Genomic DNA, 18,839 nt, shown 5'->3' with positions numbered 1-18,839 from the left:
CTATAATGCTGCCTTCATGTGCTTGTGAGCTCCTCAGGTGATAATAAATAGTTTTTAATCTAGCTTGTTATTTTTCCGTGTAATTGTAAAATGTTACGCTGACAATTATACCACGAACATATCTCCAGTCTTTTTAAGATGTTTTGCGAATTGTTTTAAAAAAAAAAATCAATGTAAAGCTATTGAGAAACTTGATAGAAATATAAATTCCTATATTTCCGATGTCCCCGAATGTAGCACGCGTCCGCCCACAGCTGAACACGTGGTTGAAGGCGGAAGCAATTTGTAAATAGAACTTGACCTCAAAAGCACGAAATACATGCTGGTAAAATGTGTACTGTAGTAGTGTTTTGTAAGATACTTAATTTATGAGAAGTAAATGTACTCGTTGTTCTAATGGATCCCAATCTGTTGTATTGGAAAAGCCAGGGGCAGGTAACATGTTTTAACATGCAGAGCATCATCAGTAATTAGGATTTGTTATATTTTATTAGTTACAATGAAATTGTGTTCATATCTTAGTGTCTCTCTTCTAGATATTTTTAATTTGTGGTTAACTGTTCCTTTGCTCTTCTCCAGTCTCTCCTCAGCCGGCTACAAATCTGGGTTAATCTCCTTGATCCAATTTCCCTGCTTTCCTCTGATGTGAGTTGCAGTCACTAGTACTACAGTGATCTTATATTGAGATGAGTAGAAGGTATATGATGTTTGATTGGTTAATGGTGATACTGCTCTCCTCAGGCTGAAATCCAAAACGCCCACAGTTTTCTTGGAAGTGGACAGAAACTAAATGAAAAGGTTGGATTGTTTAAGAATCTTGAACAGTCAGTCATCTTTATGAACCTGCCACAATTTTATTTAAAGCAGTTTGTTCTGTTTCTTTCTCTAGGATGGACAAGCACTGACCCTCTCACTTGTAAGTCTTGCAAGAAACAGAAAAACAAATAATATAACACTGAAAGCAAATAACATAGACCTTGTCTTTCAATAAATCAGAATTCACTTCGATATTTTGGCAATAAGATCCACCGCAGTAATCTCTGCCCCTCTTCTTATTTGATCAACTAACAGGGTTTGATATTGTTGTGTAGATATGAGTCAGGTTTGGCTTTTTAATAAATATAAAAATGATAAAACACACATTCATCTTAGAACATTTGTACAAACCAATGTGTTTATATCTTATATCAATGTGTTATATGTGTCCAGATTTTGTGATTAGAAGGAGTTTAATGTGCTGATTTGTGAAAAGGTTAAATTACTGCTCTGTGTTTACAGTCGTCAGTCCACGCTGACTCTGGCAAGGTTCTTCCACTAGTTTTCCGCCCTGCAGGTACAGTAAAATCTAGGCCTTTACAAATTTTCAAATGTTTCCAGACGGTTTTAAAGTTAACTAAGGAAGTGGTGCATTTACATCATGTAACATCAACAAATATTGAAGCTGTTCTTATAGAAACTATAATGTTTGTAAATCGAGATTTCTTTAAATATATGAAATTACATTTTTGAAACTTGTGCATATACAATGTACCATCATGTGTATTATAACTATGCAATTGTAACAAAATAATGCTGATGGCATCCCTTCTGTCATTTTCTTTTTAGCATTTTTGCCGATATCAGCACCTCTGGTATGTTTGTCATCCTTTAAATCTAAACGGACACTTGGTTCTTGATGATGTTGTGAAACAAAAACAATTTTTTATTTTACTCATTTTCAGGTGGTCGCCAGCTTTTTGCCCCACAGCAGCGTCAAACCCGCTCTGTTTTGGCAGGTATGGAGATACGTTCATTATTTAAAAAAAAAAATATGTGCCTTAAATGTTTCTATAACACAGTACACATTAATAATTCAAAAAGTATTTCAGTTTTTGCTGCAGAGTTACAGCGCCGGGTTCAACTATGCAAACAGAAATTCTTCATCAGAGCAGGTAATATATATTCATATACAGTAAATGTATGTGTCCTTGATTTACCCTCAGTCTGTCCTCCCTCTGTTTCTGCTATTCTTTATCGTCTTTATCTCTCTCCACCAGAGTAAGAAGACGTCTTTGAAACAGCTTCTGTTGATCGCTGGAACAGTTTCCTATGCAACATGTGCAGGGGTGTGTACAACCTGATTGAACTAGTGCGCCATATTGATTGTAATGCTTCCAGTAACTTTAACGTTTAAATAAAGTTGCTTCTTAATTTCCCTTGTCTTTCTTTTCAGGCCCTTCCTCAAATTTTCATTAACCGATTTGGTGTAAGAAGCGCACCAATCCAGACTTTCTTTAGGTCTATATTACCAATCCCACTCTCTGGTAAGCATTTATCTCTGAAATGAAATACTGCAGTATTACAGTATATAATACATCTGAGTACTTTAACATGTCAGATGTCACACGAAGTTGGACACAAAATGCTTCATTGTTGTTTATTTAGTTTTTATTTAATATTAAGTCAGCTGGTGTGGATCCAGTAATAACAGGTAGGACTTTTTTAACTTACATGTTGTGTAACTCTCTCCAGCTGCTCTGGCCTTCTTCAATGTGTTTACTGTCAGAAGTGAGGAGTCAGAAACTGGGATCCAAGTATTTGATTCCAATGGAAATCCTGTCGGCCTCTCTAAAGCAGCGGGGGACAAGGTAAAAGAGCAAAAGGACAAAAATAAGTCTTCTCAGTTAAAAAAAAACCAGTGTTAGACTTTTTTTTTTGGTTTGTTCAGGCTGTGAGGGAAACTGCATTGTCAAGAGCGGTACTGTTTGGTACAACCGCTGCTGTTCCTAATCTACTGGTTTTGCTCTTACAGAGGTCAGTCATATCAACATTTAGCTCTACATACCTGGTCAAATCGACAGACTTCACTAAAAAGATTTTCCTTCACAGAACAAGACTTTTCCAGAGGAACTCTCTGCTGTCCGCTCCAGTCCGTCACATAAGCGTCGCGTTTGTTCTGGGCTTGATGATCCCTTTCTCGTTCAGTCTTTTCCCACAACTGGGAACGGTGAGATTCACAATCCTCCTGTGCTGAAGTGTTTTCCTTGTGATGAACTCAACTGACATTGACCTTGTTTTACAGATAAGGAAGGAACATGTGGAGGAACAGCTGCAGGCTGCAGCCGATGGTGGACAGTTATACTACCATAGAGGACTCTGAGGAGCAGTTTAACGTAGATTCAACATATAAACCCAAATGTATGTTGCCATCACTGGATAGCATGATGATAAATGTCTTCTTTAAAGTCATGTTGCTGATATTGTACCATGGATGGAACAGAATGCAGCCTTTTCTCAGTTTTCACACAACATACTTTGTTGAAAATACAGTCTGAGACATTAAAAACAGGCAAGAAGCTACTTTTTAATAGTAAATTTATTTTGCTTTCATAGATACACATAGAAATATTACATAAATTCATGAAAATACATTTAGTTTTCAAAGTTACATATTACATTACATCTGCTATGTATTGCACTCCACCTTATCTGAAATACTGAGGCACAAAATCATCCTTTTGGCAATGTGGTTAAAAATGTACTCTGCTGTAAAACAACAGCGCTAATTATGCATCAATTAAAAAAAAAAGAACCTGACAGTAATACACAATAAAAATCTAAAATTTAAATCAATGTGAACATGGAAGCACCGATTGTTATTTGATCAGTTGCAAATAGATGAGGAACAGATCTTTTTCTACCAAACACCTTTTTATAAAACAGTTTGAAAAAGCCTCTTACAACACACCTTCCCTGTATTTAAGTCAATAGTAAAATACAAAATGGGACATTGATAGAGAAAAAAAAAAAAGGAAATTAACACACACCTTGTGCAATGTCTATTGCAGTTGGGACCTGATAACCATGTACGATGCAGTTTCTATCAACAAACTCAGTAATAATAATAATAATAACTGCTTGTTAGATCCAAGCCATTTCAGCTGATGTAGCCGTGTATATATTTAGGGACCGATGTATGTTTGTATGTATGATGTATGCAATTGGCACTTTGGACTGTGGTGTGGGAGCTAACATCTGGAAAGCGCCATCAAAAGGTACCAGCTGAAAAAGTACCATGTTATTTGTCTTCATTTCACAGTTAGAAACAAATACTGTAGCTCCTTATTGTCCACAACTGATGTTACTGATGTTAAAGAACAATGCTAGCATTATTTATCTTTTTTTTTTTTACTGTCACCAAATCCAACGAAAAGACTAAAATCAACAAGTTAGTCCGTCTGTCTGTGGCACTGAGCTCACTGGTTCCTCATGAAGAAGCCACTCTTAAAAAATAAAACAATCATTAATATATACTTTAATAAAAAAAAAAAAAAAAAAAAGGCAATTTCTAAAAACAGTTGGGCACTGTAATTTTTAACTAACGTAATCTCAAGAAGGGTTGAACAGTGCAGTTGCTGGTCACTATTTTCAGCTGAGGATTAATACAGATTTGATTCTGTAGTGAGTATTTATGGCAGCAGAACTGACTCAATATTAACCAAAGTGCCCATGTAATGAAGCAACATGTCAGCCAGTGCGGCTCACTGATGTTTTTTTTTTTTTTTTTTACCTTTCATGACAAAATGGAGCTCAAATGGAGAACAAAAGGAATAAGATTCCTACCTCACATGAAGATCACTGTGAGAAAGTGTCTTGTGCACCCTCTCATGATAACAGGGAGAGGGTTCACAAGCTTTTCAGACAACAGTAATTATACAAACATATGTCTGAAAACAGGTTTATATCCGTAAGAGCTGCTCGGCAGCTGCCAAATGAAAGAGGAAGTTCTCTGTTGCCGGAGGGAAATTATGCTGCTTTAAACCTTCCAGTGTGATTTTAGAGTCTTCACATTTGTCAGCCAGGGCCACCAAGTTGGCAAGGATCTCTTTTGTCTTGACAGAAATATCCTGTGAATTGATGTGTGGTTGTCATGTTAGATGCAGGGCTACATTTTTTTTTTTACAATTGGGGATTGAATTTAGACATTTATGCTCCAAGGAAACTCACCTTAATGACCTGACTATCTGACCTCTCAGCATCCTCTGCAGACTGGACAATAAGGTGGCCGATGTCCTTGTGCAACTTCCCCATAGCCATGGACTCTGTGGTGGGATACTTAACATCAGTCCGAGGGAAATGCTGTCCTACACTCTCAAGAATCAAAGCTTTCTTAGAAACCTACTGCTCTCTCGTTGAACATACTGTACCTTTGGCAGTCTGGGAAACTGTGATGACACTGTCTGGGAGGTTCACATACACATCAAACAAATCCGATCTGTTGCTCACTTCCGGATCTACAAAACCTGCTACATATCCTGCGGAGAAAACCAACATATTGGTGCATAAATAATTAATTTCCCCACCATGAGATCGCAGTGCAGATGGTGGCCGAGCACCAACTGTGAGATAAATTAGAGTAAACAAACCAGGAGGCAGCCTCACCGGGGCACTTCTTGAGATCCTCTATTTCAGTATCAGTGAGGTGCACATAAGGGTGCAGGATGGACCAGTCTTTCCTGTGCCAGGTCAGAGTCGGCAGAACTCTTAAGGGGAAACAGACAAAGAGTTACCCACACATGACAATATTCTCCACTACAGAGGGTTAATTAAAAAGTTTCAGGACAAATATTTGGAATTTGAAGTCTTCCATGCACCTTGTAAACTCCAACAACGCTTCAATCCGAGGGTGATGGACGATGATTCTCTTCTTCAGCATGAGAGCGGTATACAGGATGATGGTCTCCATACCAAACTGAGACACCACATCTATAGATAGATACATGGGAGGAAACTGGATGACCCACTTTTACTCTGAAGGAATGTAGATTGTGGTTCAAGTAAAATTTATATGAACCACAATCAATTTCAGTTTAGTTTTTCAGCATTAGATCACGGTATATCACTGTAAACACGTGATTAAAACATCTTCATTTTCTTTAATAACACCCTTGTAGGACTTGCTTATGTAAAGGTGGCTTTTAATGTCTCAGAATGTCTTGGATTCAAAGGAATTGCTGCATGAAAACCAGACATGTCACCAAAAGGACGTACCTAAGAAAATGCTGGTTAGTAATCCTGTTTACCAACTGTGATGTCTCACCTTTGACTGAACCAGCCAAGTACGCTTTCCGAACATCATAGTCCTTAATTAGAAATGAGCCGTTTTCATCACTCTGGCAAATTCCTTTAGTGAGGACAGTGACATACGCCTCCATCATCTTCACTGGACTGCCATGTTTGATGTACATCCTGGATAATAGACAAAAGCAAACCACACAAATGAAGAAAAAAAACACTCTTAAAGGAAAACTGTACAAGCAGTTGTATTTGAGCTGAACACTTTACCTGCAGAGTATTCTACTAAGCGCAGCATACTTCTCAGGGTTGAAGTCTTTTGCTGTAACAACTATTGAAAAATGAGTGACCTTGAACAGAGAAAATAGAGACAAAAATAGATCTCAGAAATTCAAATATTAGATAAAAATGCTGCATTCTCATTGTTCCTTGTTTTGATCGCAGCAGAGTCTCTGGACTCTGTACCTTGTTTAGTGCTGTAGGTTCCTGCACCTCCACTGTTGTGATGTAGTACCAGGTGCGACAGAACTGACCAAACACAAAGGTGTGGAAATCCCGGCCGTCCTGTGTCAGACAGCACTTGCTGAGCAGGACTTTCCTCAGGTCTGCGCCCACAGAGGGAAAGCACCACACCCACAGTGTGTCTCCATTCACATCTTTCTCTGGACAGGGGGAAAATAAAGCAGAAATTGTCATCATATATGATAATTTCTGGTCTCTTCAAGAAGTACTACCCTGAGCCTTCCTCGTAGCACTTATTGCACTCGTATTAGTTGCTGCACTTATTGAATTTGTATTTGTTTACTGCACTTATCCTATTCGTAGTAGTTTGTAGCACTTACTATATTCGGATTAGTCTGTTGCAATTATTGTTTTCGTAGTAATTTGCCTCTGCACTATACTTTTGCTCTGGTTTATGCTTTAAGATGCTTGTTTAAGAAAGGAGATGCACTTATGACTTCTGGTGACTAGTAGTTCTCTTGAATACCTATGTTGAATACACTTCCTGTAAGTCGCTTTGGATAAAAGCGTCTGCTAAATGACTGTAATGTAATGTAATGTAATGTAATGTAACCTATTAGAAGATGGACAGACATGTGACATCACATCAGACCTCTGGGGTTCTGCTACTGATTGCGTTTAGGAACGCCTATAAGGCAGGAACCATGAAGCAACGAGGGAGCTGGAGCACTGCTGATTAGACACTTTTGGGTCACACTGATATCATGTGATTCTCCTGCACGTACTGAGGCGTCAGAAAGCCCAGCTGAGCAGCAAGAAACGAGCTGTGAACTTAAACTTACCGATTAATCCGACGCTTAACATAAACTGCGTTTCAGTAGCTGCCATATTCCATACCTGAAAGAGTTCAGAGCCATAAGTTTACTGCACATTACACAACAACCATCTCCTTCTGTGGACGCGAATTTAACCGTAAAGTACCTTGCGAGCTCCCGCTAAATCCAGATAGCCTCTTGTGATGCTAGACGGATTTAATAAGACTGTACATGTGTCGACATGTTTCAGTGTCCTGGGTGTGATTTCTGCTGTCAACAGACTTTTCTCTCTTTTGCGAAACCTCTTCCTTCTTCCGGGACAGGAGGATTGTGTGGGAGGAGACACGCTGCTGACAACCAATCATATTGCTCTACTTCAGCCGTAGTGGTGCGTTCATGGTTACTGAGAGTATACGACTTTACAAACAAGACTTAAAAACGCAATGCTTTTTAACGCTTCTGCCTAAACTTCTGATTGGATCAGTCACATTTTTGTTAATCAGCTGATAAAGTGGCGCTGGTTACAATGAAATAGTAATATATCTTTATGTTGGTAATGTTATAATCATTATTATTTGAATGAAACGGGATCAAACAATCAGCAATGACCTGATCATGTTTCTTTCGGCCCTATCCTTTAATATTAAGTATCTGTTTATACTGTAATATGAAGGTAAATATAAACCTTTTTATATACAGTTGAGTCTACGGTATGAAACCTACATAGTTTGATAAAATGTGAGATTTAACGAGGGTTACCCGAACACACCATTGGTGGAGCCCATACGGGAACTTTATACACCCAGAGTTGCCAGGTTTGTCGAAACCCCCCGTTTGTAGGTTTTGTGAGGTTACGAATCTCAAACAACTTACTTAACACATTTTATTCGTTTAACATTTTTAAACAACACCCATGGTCACTTATCAGTGAGCGTCGTGGCAGTACAATTAATGATAATTGGTCAAATACAGCAAAAAAATTAAATTGAGAATAAATAATAATAATAAAATTGAATAATAAATAAATAAATAAAGATATAAAGAATAAATAATAAATAAAGAATAATAAATAAATTGAGAGAACAAATTCAGGATACTCAAACATAGTAAATCATCACTACAGAGGATCAGTGGCTCTTGTGCAACAATGTGTAACCATATATACAATACATGACTAAATTAAGTATCAAATAGTTATAGTTAAATACACTTATTTAAATAAACAAACACATACAGAATCACCCATGATAATTGATGATTGTTAGTTTCAAAGTTTACATAATAAGATTTGATCAGAAATGATAAAATAACAACATTGATGCCCTGAATATGGAAACATTAGCCTTAATATTTATTTTTTTGTTGAGATAGAACTGAACCTCAGTTTTCACTATTCCTGAAGTGGGCGCTGTGATAGGGGGACAGTGTTTGAGGCAACCCTCGCTAGGCCGCTCACGAGGTTCTTCCTTTCTCCTCCAGCTCCGTTGCAGCGGGTGAATGCGTGGCGTGGATGGACTGGTGAAATCGATCAAAATTCACTCAAGTCGCCAATTTGAGCTTCACTAGAACGCCACCAACATGCCGGCGTATTTCCAAAGGCCAGAGAATGCTCTGAAACGAGCGAACGGTGAGTAGAAACACGACTTCGTGGTTCACAAATGTCTTGACATTCATGCTAACTAGCTAACGTTAGCATGCCGCGGCGTTGTTAGCCGAGCTAGCTTGAGCGGCGGAGCAGCCATGTCTCTCTCGTACTGCTACGTTAGTGTGAAGCTAACCGGCTGGGCCATTTTATTATTCATTGACTAAGCCATTGGCATTTAAGAGATGTAGCTTAGGAGGCCATTATATGCCTATAAGCAGCCGTAGTAGCTTTGAAATGTCGTTAGCAATGATTATGTGTCAAAGTGTCGGTGCCATCTGTTCTAGTCTGCTAACGTCACGATCATCAAGCACCAGGGGCCTAACAATGTCTGGCTGATTTAGCTAACCACGGCTGGGGGATTAGTGGTCAATGTACATTACATTACATTACAGTCATTTAGCAGACGCTTTTATCCAAAGCGACTTACAGTCAGTAGTATATTACATATCATTCACCCATTCACACACTGATGACAGGCTACCATCAAGGTGCCACCATCAGACTCTAGCTAACATTCATCATCCAGTCCACACCGATGGCAAGCCTTCAGGAGCAACTTGGGGTTAAGTGTCTTGCCCAAGGACACATTCAATTCAATTCAATTCAGTTTATTTTGTATAGCCCAGAATCACAAATTACAAATTTGCCTCAGAGGGCTTTACAATCTGTGCACATGAGACATCCTCTGTCCTTCCCTCTCACATCGGCACAGGAAAAACTCCCCTAAAAAACCCCTTTAACAGGGAGAAAAAAGGAAGAAACCTCTGGGAGAACGACAGAGGAGGGATCCTTCTCCCAGGATGGACAGAATGCAATAGATGTCATGTGTACAGAATGAGCAGCATAACAGTTCTTAGATACAACACATTCAACACATCGACTGCCGAATGTACGGTAAACGTTACCATCAACCTGTGATGGAGCTTATTTTTTATTTTTGTCCATTTCTCCATGTGTCTACGCAGAGTTTCTTGAGGTTGGTAAAAAGCAGCCAGCTTTGGACGTTTTGTACGATGTCATCAAGAGCAAGAAACATCGAACATGGCAGAAGATCCACGAGCCCATCATGCTCAAGTACCTGGAGCTGTGCGTGGATCTCCGCAAGAGCCACCTGGCTAAGGAGGGTCTCTACCAGTACAAGAACATCTGCCAGCAGGTGTGTGAGGAGAAACGGGTGATGTTGCACAGATCGAGCAGTTGTTGTAGTTACGTGGAGTTCCTTGAATGTCTGTCTTTGCTTCCAGGTGAATATCAAATCTCTGGAGGATGTGGTTAGGGCTTACCTGAAGCTGGCGGAGGAGAAGACTGAAACAGCCAAGGGGGAGTCCCAGCAGATGGTCCTGGACATCGAGGATCTGGATAACATCCAGACTCCTGAAAGGTGAGTAAGCTCTAATGTATGATGCAGAAATTGTTTCTTCGCAGCAAGAAAAATGTCCCTTTAACATGATAGAGAATCTAAATTGATGCCTTATTATAGTCAGATGATTGTGTGTTATATAGTTTACTGATATCACAGCTGAAGGTAAAATAGGGTTCATCGTGATATGGACTTAAAGTTGTAATATGGCTCAATATTTGCACATTTTGCTTTTCATGGTTTGAAACGCTGCATTACAGAAAAGTGATGTAATTTACTATAACCCTGCCGGACTGTTCTAGCTGTTTTTATTATTTGCCTTTGCCCACTTAGTCATAATATCCACAGTAGTGAGGATTATTTATCATAACTCTCATTTTGTACATTTTAACTGAAAGCACCAATAGGCAACCCTTCAATATCGTCGCGGTATTGATATCCAGGAATTTGCACAAAATGTGTCACTTGTTTTAATCTATATTGCAGTGATATTGAATATTAAGCTTTTAAGGTAATTGGCATCTGCTTGATAGTTTGAAGACGGATTATTAACATTGAGCTTGTTGTGACTTCAGTGTCCTCCTGAGTGCTGTGAGTGGAGAGGACACTCAGGATCGTACGGATCGCCTGCTTCTCACTCCCTGGGTGAAGTTCCTGTGGGAGTCCTACCGCCAGTGCCTGGACCTGCTGCGGAACAACTCCAAGGTGGAGCGCCTGTACCATGACATTGCCCAGCAAGGTAGTGACACATTACATTACATTACAGTCATTTAGCAGACGCTTTTATCCAAAGCGACTTACAGGAAGTGTGTTCAACATAGGTATTCAAGAGAACTACTAGTCACCAGAAGTCATAAGTCCATCTCCTTTCTTAAACAAGCATCTCAAAGCATAAACCAGAGCAAAAGTATAGTGCAGAGGCAGATTACTACGAAAACAATAATTGCAACAGACTAATACGAATGCAATAAGTGCTACGAGGAAGGCTCAGGGTCGTACTTCTTGAAGAGGTGACACGCACTGAATACCTTGTTAAGAACATGTTGCATTCATTTGATCTCCAATTGTCTGAACCAAGTGTGATATTTTTTAAGGCTGTATAAAAGTTACTGTCAACAAAATGTTCTATACTTAATCTGTTTTAGGTAGATGTTACTGAATGTCAACATGATGACCACTTTCATTTTCAACCAGTTATAATTCATGTTTTACTAGTTGCCAATATAAAATATACTTTTTAATTTCAATGTAAATATTGCTTTAATTTACCTAATTTTGATAAGTGCATCGTTAAAGTTACACAGAAAATAATTCCCAAAATAAAATATAACCGTAAATACATGTTGAATGTTACAAGATGCTGTAAATATTGTCTGTTTGTTTTTTCTGCAGCATTCAAGTTCTGCCTTCAGTACACCCGTAAAGCAGAATTTCGCAAACTGTGCGACAACTTGCGTATGCATCTGGGTCAGATCCAGCGCCATCACAACCAGAGCACGGCGATCAACCTGAACAACCCTGAAAGTCAGTCTATGCACCTGGAGACGCGTCTGGTGCAGCTGGACAGCGCCATTAGCATGGAGCTCTGGCAGGTCTGTCCACCTAACACTAAATATCTCAAAGGACGATAATGGAATGCATGCACATTTAAATGTACTTACTAAACATTTTAATGTATAAAATATTTCTGATTTTTTGGGGAAGAAGTCAACAGTATTGTACAATATAGTGTATGGCCTGTAGAAAAAACTAAAAGGATGTTTTGTACGTTATTGTCCTACAGTACAATTCTAAATGTGACACATGGTCAAAGTGAAGATGATATTGTTTCTTAAGTAGCACTGTTTGTCTTTTTCCAGGAAGCATTCAAGGCTGTTGAAGACATCCATGGCCTGTTTGCTCTTTCCAAGAAGCCTCCCAAACCCCAGTTGATGGCCAACTACTACAACAAGGTGTCTACTGTGTTCTGGAAATCTGGAAATGCTCTCTTCCATGCCTGCACCCTCCACCGGCTCTATCACCTCTCAAGGGAGATGCGTAAGAATTTGACCCAGGATGAGATGCAGAGGTATCGTATTCATTATCTGTAGATAAGTGGACAAATTTTACTCCGGTAGTGACCAAATGCTTAATGATACTTGTTTTCGATCGTCAGGATGTCCACCAGAGTCCTCCTGGCCACACTCTCTATTCCCATCACCCCCGAGCGCACTGACATCGCTCGGCTGCTGGACATGGACGGCATCATTGTAGAGAAACACCGCAGGCTGGCCACACTCCTGGGCCTGCAGTCTCCACCAACCCGGCAGAGTCTCATCAATGACATGGTACATTATCTGCACGAGAAAGCTTTGTTAGGTGTTTACGGTTTCAACAGTGCCCTTGAATTTTTTTTTTTAGTAAGTCCAAAAGAGAGTTTAAAAGTTAGCTTTTGACCTCTTGTAAAATAGTTAATTAATATTTGATTTAAGATGTTTTGACAAATGTGTATTTTTTCTGTTTGCATTCTAGGTGAGATTTAACTTGCTTCAGTATGTTGTACCGGATATAAAAGAACTTTACAACTGGCTGGAAGTCGAATTTCATCCTCTGAAGCTGAGCGGAAGAGTGACCAAGGTAAACAATCTGCGAGCAACCAGCTTGTTGATAAGGAAAATATAAAATGCATTTTTGTAGTTTCATTGCAGTTTTATAATCACTTCATTCATCAAATGGTTCAACCAAGCAAATGCTAACAAACTTGCTCTCCTATTAGGTGCTGAACTGGGTGAAAGACCAGGCTGAGAAGGAATCTGATCTGCAGCATTATGTCCCTCACCTGCAGAGTAATACCATCCTGAGGCTCCTGCAACAGGTAAGCCTTTTTGATTCCTCTCGAATGCTGTCCTAAATCAGATCTACAGTGTAATGGTAGAAAACTCTCATTATTCTTTATCCATTTTATTAGGTTGCACAGATCTATCAAAGCATCGAGTTCACCCGTCTGGCCTCCCTGGTTCCATTTGTGGACGCCTTCCAGCTAGAGCGCTCTATTGTGGATGCTGCCAGGCACTGTGACCTGCAGGTAAGGCCAAGATCAGGAGATATGCCTTTTGGATACATTAACTAATTAATAAAATAACTACTTATAAACCAACAAAAGTGTTATTATAGTTCAGAATGTTTACTTATCTATCAATTTCATTTTCCCCTGAAGGTCCGTATAGACCACACCTCTCGAACTCTGAGCTTTGGCTCTGACCTGAACTACTCGACCAAAGAGGACGCCCCTGTTGGTCCTTTCCTGCAGAACATGCCCTCAGAGCAGATAAGGAACCAGCTGACTGCCATGTCTGCTTCTTTGGCCAAAGCCATCCAGATCATCAAGCCTGCCTCCATCCTGGTAAGTTCACCCTCCTACTGACCCCCCCTAAATAGACACACACAGGCACCTGATCAGGTACCAACATTTGCTTTGTACATACTGCCACATAATGCTAACATACACGTATTTCCATGTGGTATTAAACTCTAGTTCATGATTTGTGTCTTTTGGCACCATGCACCATGTTTAATTCGGCAACTCAAAGCTGCATTTTGATGTTTTTGTCGTTTCTTAGCAAGAGCGTGAGGAGCAGAATCAGCAGGCCATTGCTGCCTATCTGAAAAATGCCCGCAAGGATCATCAGCGCATCCTGGCTCGTAGACAGACCATTGAAGAGCGAAAAGAGCGCCTGGAGAGCCTGAACATTCAGCGTGAGAAGGAGGAGCTGGAGCAGCGGGAAGCTGAGATGCAGAAGGTCCGCAAAGCTGAGGAGGAGCGTCTGCGCCAGGAGGCCAAAGAGAGGGAGAAGGAGCGCATCATGCAGGAGCATGAGCAGATCAAGAAGAAGACAGTCCGTGAGCGTCTGGAGCAGATCAAGAAGACTGAACTTGGAGCCAAGGCCTTCAAGGATATTGATATTGAGGTAGGTTGAATTCCATATTGCAGAAATAGATCATTGTAATTAGAAATAAAAAGGTGAGACTAACAAATCTGTTGTGTACAGGACCTTGAGGAGCTGGATCCTGACTTCATCATGGCCAAACAAGTGGAGCAGCTGGAGAAGGAGAAGAAGGAACTTCAGGAGCGTCTGAAGAACCAGGAGAAGAAGGTAACTGAGCACCACATCAGTGAAAATATCAGTCACCTAGGTGTGAATTGGACACTAATCTTTCTTTCTCTCTAGATTGACTACTTTGAGAGGGCAAAACGTCTCGAGGAGATTCCTCTTATCAAACAGGCTTACGAAGAGCAGCGCATCAAGGACATGGAACTATGGGAGCTCCAGGAGGAGGATAGGGTATTCAAAAATAATAATAATAACACTGATTTAAAGTTACATGCATAGATCAAGGAAATTGAAAAAAACCCAGGTGAGTATCTAGAACTTAATATTTTCTTTTTATTGTAGATCAGTAACATGAAAGTTGAACGGGAGAAGGCTCTGGAGCACAAGAAGCGCATGTCCAGGATGATGGAGGACAAGGAAAGCTTCTTGTCCAAAATAACCGCTGCCCGTAGCTTCATTTATGAGGTAAGAGCATCAGCATAGCACAGGCTGTCCAGTATGGTTACGTCACCTTAAGCGTGCAGAGGAACCAGTTTGCACCCGCTGTCTGTCTGCTGACACATTTTGATTGTCTGCGTGACGTCATATACAGTAACTGGGGATTCTAAAGGTGCTTTTATGGGCTCCATTATGCTACCTTGTGGTTGTTTGAGCACACAACAACTCCTGGGTGTTAGAATTAAAATGCAGATGAACTTGAGTGCCCCCTGCTGGTATCGCGGTAATGACTTCTGCACAGAACCAATACTGTGTCTAGCGCAGAGTGGTAGAATAAGTCAATGACTGTCAGTGGTTTCATATTCCCTAATCTCTCTTTCAAGGAAAAATTGAATACTTTTGAGGAACGCATGGTTGAAGAGAGGAAGACGCGTCTGGAAGAAAGGAAAAAGCAGCGCAAAGAGGACAGGCGCAACTCTTTCTACCGTAATAAAGAGGAAGAGGCACAGCGTATCCACGAAGAGCAGCTCAAGAAAGGTAATGCATTTCCGTTTGGGACAGGAAATAGTGACAGTTGTGGTTAAAGTGGTTGTTTAGAGGGACATTAGTACTACAGGGAGTTGGCTCGATGATTTATGGATTGAAGGTTAAGGTGGACATAAAAATTGAAATGTTGGGAAAATGTTTTCTGATTTTTATATATATATATATATACACAACTATTTCATGCCCTCCTATTCCTTATCACAGCATAATGCAGGAGCTCTTATTATGTCAAAGTTTGAACACGTTATCTCCTGCTTTTGTTACAGAGCGTGAGGAGCGTGACCGCGTCGAACAGGAGCAGCGAGAGGAGGAGGAGAGGGAGTACCAGGAGCGTCTGGCAAAACTCGAGGAGCAGGAAAGGAAGCAGCGTGCTCGTCAACAGGAGATCGAGGAGCGAGAACGCCGTCGTGACGAGGAGAAAAGAGCCCCCCCTGAGGAGAAAACCAAGGTACAAAATAGCATATTTTTTTTCAGCCAATGGTCAGACTTTTTCAGATTGACATTCAGTTAAATTTTTATGCAAATATGAAGGGGTGGGAATTGCAGGTAATTAATTCAGGTAATTATTCATGATATGATGCCCAGGACAATTGTTACACCATGGTGCCTAGAATAGAAAACACTATGTACAGAATTTCTTTGACTGTATTGTAAATTGTATTTAAAACACTTTTACACAGATGTAAAATGAGTAAAGGTTACACCTGGGTATTCATATTGCAACTTAATGAAACCTATCTATCAGTAACATAATGCAAGACAATTTGTCCCAGTAATCTGTCATAAAATATTGTGATACGTTTGAGCTGTGTCATCCCTGATATGGTTGTGTGATGGAAGTATAAGTTCAAGGACTGAGTGCAGACTAATCAACTACAGGTTAAAACATGAAGGGCTTGTAGGGGCCGATTTAAGTCTACAGACCTTTGAGTGACGCTGATGTAACACAATGTGTCATGATTGATATTTTTTGCTTATACAGGATTGGGCCGAGAAGGAGAAGGACACTGAGAAGGAGGAAGGAGGAGGAGGAGGATGGAGGAAGCGCACGGATGGAGGTGATTCAGAGTGGCGTCGTCCTGTGCCTGACAGGTAGGTTTTGATAACTCTATGTAATCATACTTTTTTTTTTTATTGTAAATCCCATTTAACCATGCGAGGTTGCTCTTAACAATGCCTGTTCTCTCTCTAGGGAGTGGAGATCGGAGGGCCGTGAGGAGGACAGAGAGGGGACCTTAAGGCGAGAAGGTCTTCGCAGGGGCGCAGATGACAGAGCTCCCCGTCGTGGCTTTGAAGACGATAGGGCCCCCCGCCGTGGTGGCGATGAGGACCGTGCTCCACGCAGAGCTTTTGATGACGACCGTGGACCAAGGAGGGGTGGAGATGAAGACCGTGCCCCGAGGCGTGGCTTTGATGAAGACCGTAGTTTCAGGCGTGGCTTCGATGACGACAGAGCTCCCCGTAGAGGCGTCGATGACTCCTGGGGTCCCAGAAGAGGAGGAGATGATGAGAGAGGTGGTAGGAGAGGCATGGACGATGGGCCACGTCGTGGTGGTGGTGACGACGACGACGACCCCAAACCCTGGAAGCCCGTGGTCCGACCTAGTAAGCCCTTAGCCGTTCAGCTGCTAATATGTGATAGAGGTGTCTTCTAATCTACCTGGAGAATGTTTGTTCATTTTTATTCAATAAGCAGACTGCTGAGCAGCTCTGTGCTTTAATGTGATGTACAGCAAGATGATGAGCAAATGCTTCAGCTTCAGGTGGTTGGCGTGAGCGTGAGAAGGCCCGAGAGGACAGCTGGGGTCCTCCCCGTGACGACGCCAGTGAGGAGAAAGAGGAAGTTAAAGCAGAGGAAAAAACCAGCGACGCCGTCAAAGCCCGCCCAGTCAGGTGGGCCTCATATACATAGGCCAAGAGTGTTGGTCTATTTATTTTCTGTTTAAAAAGGGACAGTATATCAAAATGTATTCTGCGAGTGGTCCCAGTTATGTTTATCGCTGTAACTATGTTTTCACAGAGAGGAGAATACTTGGAGGAGACCAGGCACAGAGGAAGGAGGAAGCTGCTGGAGAGACTCTCGCAAAGAGGGCACTGACCGCGAGGAACGCCGTGATGATACTCGCAGTGAGCGTGATGAACCCCGCGTGGTTGAGCGCCGCGTGGTTGAGCGCCGTGATGTTGAGCGCCGTGATGTTGAGCGCCGTGATGTTGAGCGGCGCGATGACCGTGAAGTCAGAGCCCCTCCCAAAGATCAAGATGAAGGTAAGCGGAGCGTTATTTAAGATAAAACCATAACGTCATTATCACTGATACACAGTAGGATACATCACAGTTTTCCCCAAAATATGTGACATTATTAAAAGCTGTGGGACGTACGTCTTTTTTTTTAAGTTTTAAAATGTTTTAAGTTTAGAGTTCTTGTAGAAATGCGGCCTATAGTTAAACAAAAACTTCAGCAACATCCAGGCTAGAGATATGTCTTATTTAAACTCGGACCAATGACAGCAGTCATCAGGAACACCTGACACAACTGTCAGTTATCCTGAGAGGCTCCAAATAGTCCCGGAGGAACTAAATGGAAGTAGTTGTGAACTGAATTTAGCACTCTTGTCTAACAAAACAAATGGGACACACTCAGTGGGAGGATGTTGTATTCAGCCAGCAGAGGTCGCTGTTCCCCTTTCATTACTGCTATGGCAAGTGTGTTAAAATAAAAGAGAAATGAACTATTGTTTGTTCCATGCTGACTTGAAAAAGCTTATTTTTATACAAAGAGTCTATTGGGATTGTATTTTCCAATACACTGAATGTTGATATGGTCATGAAAAGCTTTAATACTGTTATTGTTCTTGTCGTTGTTGTTCTTATTGTTATTGCATTGTTTATAACATTGTCGCCCACCCTCGTCGTCTCCTTATCTAAAAAGTGTGCGTGTACTATTCCTATGTGATGGTTTCATGTAAACTGATCATACTGAGTGAGTGCATTTAGTGAGTTTTTTTGTTTTTTTTACTCCCTGGTAAAAGTTTATACATTTACCAGGGAGCTAGAGTTAAACTTGTCAAATGAAAACATGTTCTAATGAGGATCCTTGTTTCCTCAGGAGCTTCTTGGCGTCGTGGAGGAGAGGAGAAGCGGGAGGAGCCGCCCAAAGAAAGGGAGCGGGAGCCTGAGTCTGAGCCTGAAGGAGATAAGGGATGGCGTACTGACAAAGACAACCCTCGTCGCATCAAGAACGAAACAGATGACGATGGCTGGACAACTGTGCGCCGCTGAGTAACGACCTCTCAGCCAGCCAGCCAGCCACAGTGCTGAATTAATTGCCACACACTTCTGATACTCATGTGGATTATTCCTTTGTATGACATCTTTGTAGACAGTAGTTTTCCTGGGAATTATTTTCCATTAATCTTTAAATTGACTTT

At 41.0% G+C, this 18,839-nt stretch overlaps 3 protein-coding genes across 3 annotated transcripts in view; 2 read left to right on the top strand and 1 right to left on the bottom strand.

The window, feature by feature from the left end:
- The first annotated feature begins 259 nt into the window (after positions 1-259).
- On the top strand, positions 260-3,828 carry sfxn4 (sideroflexin 4). Its single transcript, XM_054599897.1, has 14 exons — positions 260-435; positions 580-645; positions 742-798; positions 890-916; positions 1,279-1,333; positions 1,606-1,631; positions 1,722-1,775; positions 1,869-1,931; positions 2,037-2,105; positions 2,213-2,303; positions 2,512-2,627; positions 2,708-2,793; positions 2,869-2,986; positions 3,062-3,828. The coding sequence occupies exons 1-14, from the start codon at positions 397-399 to the stop codon at positions 3,137-3,139; spliced, it is 945 nt and encodes a 314-aa protein (XP_054455872.1). The 5' UTR covers positions 260-396; the 3' UTR covers positions 3,140-3,828.
- Positions 3,829-4,322: 494 nt separating this feature from the next.
- On the bottom strand, positions 4,323-7,641 carry dennd10 (DENN domain containing 10). The gene is made up of 10 exons (XM_054599896.1): positions 7,498-7,641; positions 7,359-7,413; positions 6,520-6,716; positions 6,325-6,404; positions 6,080-6,228; positions 5,634-5,745; positions 5,422-5,522; positions 5,187-5,294; positions 4,987-5,081; positions 4,323-4,886 (listed from the first exon to the last, which is right to left on the bottom strand). Exons 2-10 carry the CDS (start codon positions 7,402-7,404, stop codon positions 4,719-4,721), a joined length of 1,056 nt encoding a protein of 351 aa, XP_054455871.1. The 5' UTR covers positions 7,405-7,413; positions 7,498-7,641; the 3' UTR covers positions 4,323-4,718.
- Positions 7,642-8,778: 1,137 nt separating this feature from the next.
- eif3s10 (eukaryotic translation initiation factor 3, subunit 10 (theta)) overlaps positions 8,779-18,839 on the top strand; it is a 10,578-nt gene continuing 517 nt past the window's right edge. Inside the window, exons 1-22 of the mRNA XM_054600507.1 lie at positions 8,779-8,958; positions 9,942-10,132; positions 10,221-10,357; positions 10,912-11,075; positions 11,729-11,928; positions 12,196-12,404; positions 12,492-12,663; positions 12,848-12,952; positions 13,092-13,190; positions 13,284-13,400; positions 13,533-13,718; positions 13,936-14,283; positions 14,365-14,469; positions 14,545-14,658; positions 14,770-14,892; positions 15,249-15,402; positions 15,678-15,859; positions 16,394-16,503; positions 16,604-17,016; positions 17,169-17,304; positions 17,432-17,676; positions 18,518-18,839. The exon at positions 18,518-18,839 is cut by the window's right edge and continues 517 nt beyond it. Coding sequence (XP_054456482.1) covers positions 8,910-8,958; positions 9,942-10,132; positions 10,221-10,357; positions 10,912-11,075; positions 11,729-11,928; positions 12,196-12,404; positions 12,492-12,663; positions 12,848-12,952; positions 13,092-13,190; positions 13,284-13,400; positions 13,533-13,718; positions 13,936-14,283; positions 14,365-14,469; positions 14,545-14,658; positions 14,770-14,892; positions 15,249-15,402; positions 15,678-15,859; positions 16,394-16,503; positions 16,604-17,016; positions 17,169-17,304; positions 17,432-17,676; positions 18,518-18,690 — 3,732 coding nt within the window. The 5' untranslated portion in view covers positions 8,779-8,909 and the 3' untranslated portion in view covers positions 18,691-18,839. The remainder of the gene's footprint in view (positions 8,959-9,941; positions 10,133-10,220; positions 10,358-10,911; positions 11,076-11,728; positions 11,929-12,195; positions 12,405-12,491; positions 12,664-12,847; positions 12,953-13,091; positions 13,191-13,283; positions 13,401-13,532; positions 13,719-13,935; positions 14,284-14,364; positions 14,470-14,544; positions 14,659-14,769; positions 14,893-15,248; positions 15,403-15,677; positions 15,860-16,393; positions 16,504-16,603; positions 17,017-17,168; positions 17,305-17,431; positions 17,677-18,517) is intronic.

This window comes from Anoplopoma fimbria, chromosome 6, assembly GCF_027596085.1.
Source record: "Anoplopoma fimbria isolate UVic2021 breed Golden Eagle Sablefish chromosome 6, Afim_UVic_2022, whole genome shotgun sequence".
Classification (NCBI taxonomy): domain Eukaryota; kingdom Metazoa; phylum Chordata; class Actinopteri; order Perciformes; family Anoplopomatidae; genus Anoplopoma; species Anoplopoma fimbria.
Note: the sequence above shows the minus strand (reverse complement) of the source record. Positions and strands in the feature narration are given on the sequence as shown.

Bases quoted from the DNA above. Each gene is read 5' to 3' on its own strand.
- sfxn4 (XM_054599897.1), top strand. From the start codon at position 397: ATGGATCCCAATCTGTTGTATTGGAAAAGCCAGGGGCAG. The intron at 917-1,278 runs GTAAGTCTTGCA...CTGTGTTTACAG, and splicing joins AAGCACTGACCCTCTCACTT to TCGTCAGTCCACGCTGACTC. The intron at 1,334-1,605 runs GTACAGTAAAAT...TTTTCTTTTTAG, and splicing joins ACTAGTTTTCCGCCCTGCAG to CATTTTTGCCGATATCAGCA.
- dennd10 (XM_054599896.1), bottom strand. From the start codon at position 7,404: ATGGCAGCTACTGAAACGCAGTTTATGTTAAGCGTCGGATTAATCG. The intron at 5,523-5,633 runs GTGCATGGAAGA...TTTCCCCTTAAG, and splicing joins GCGTTGTTGGAGTTTACAAG to AGTTCTGCCGACTCTGACCT. The intron at 5,295-5,421 runs GTGAGGCTGCCT...TTTTCTCCGCAG, and splicing joins GGATCTCAAGAAGTGCCCCG to GATATGTAGCAGGTTTTGTA.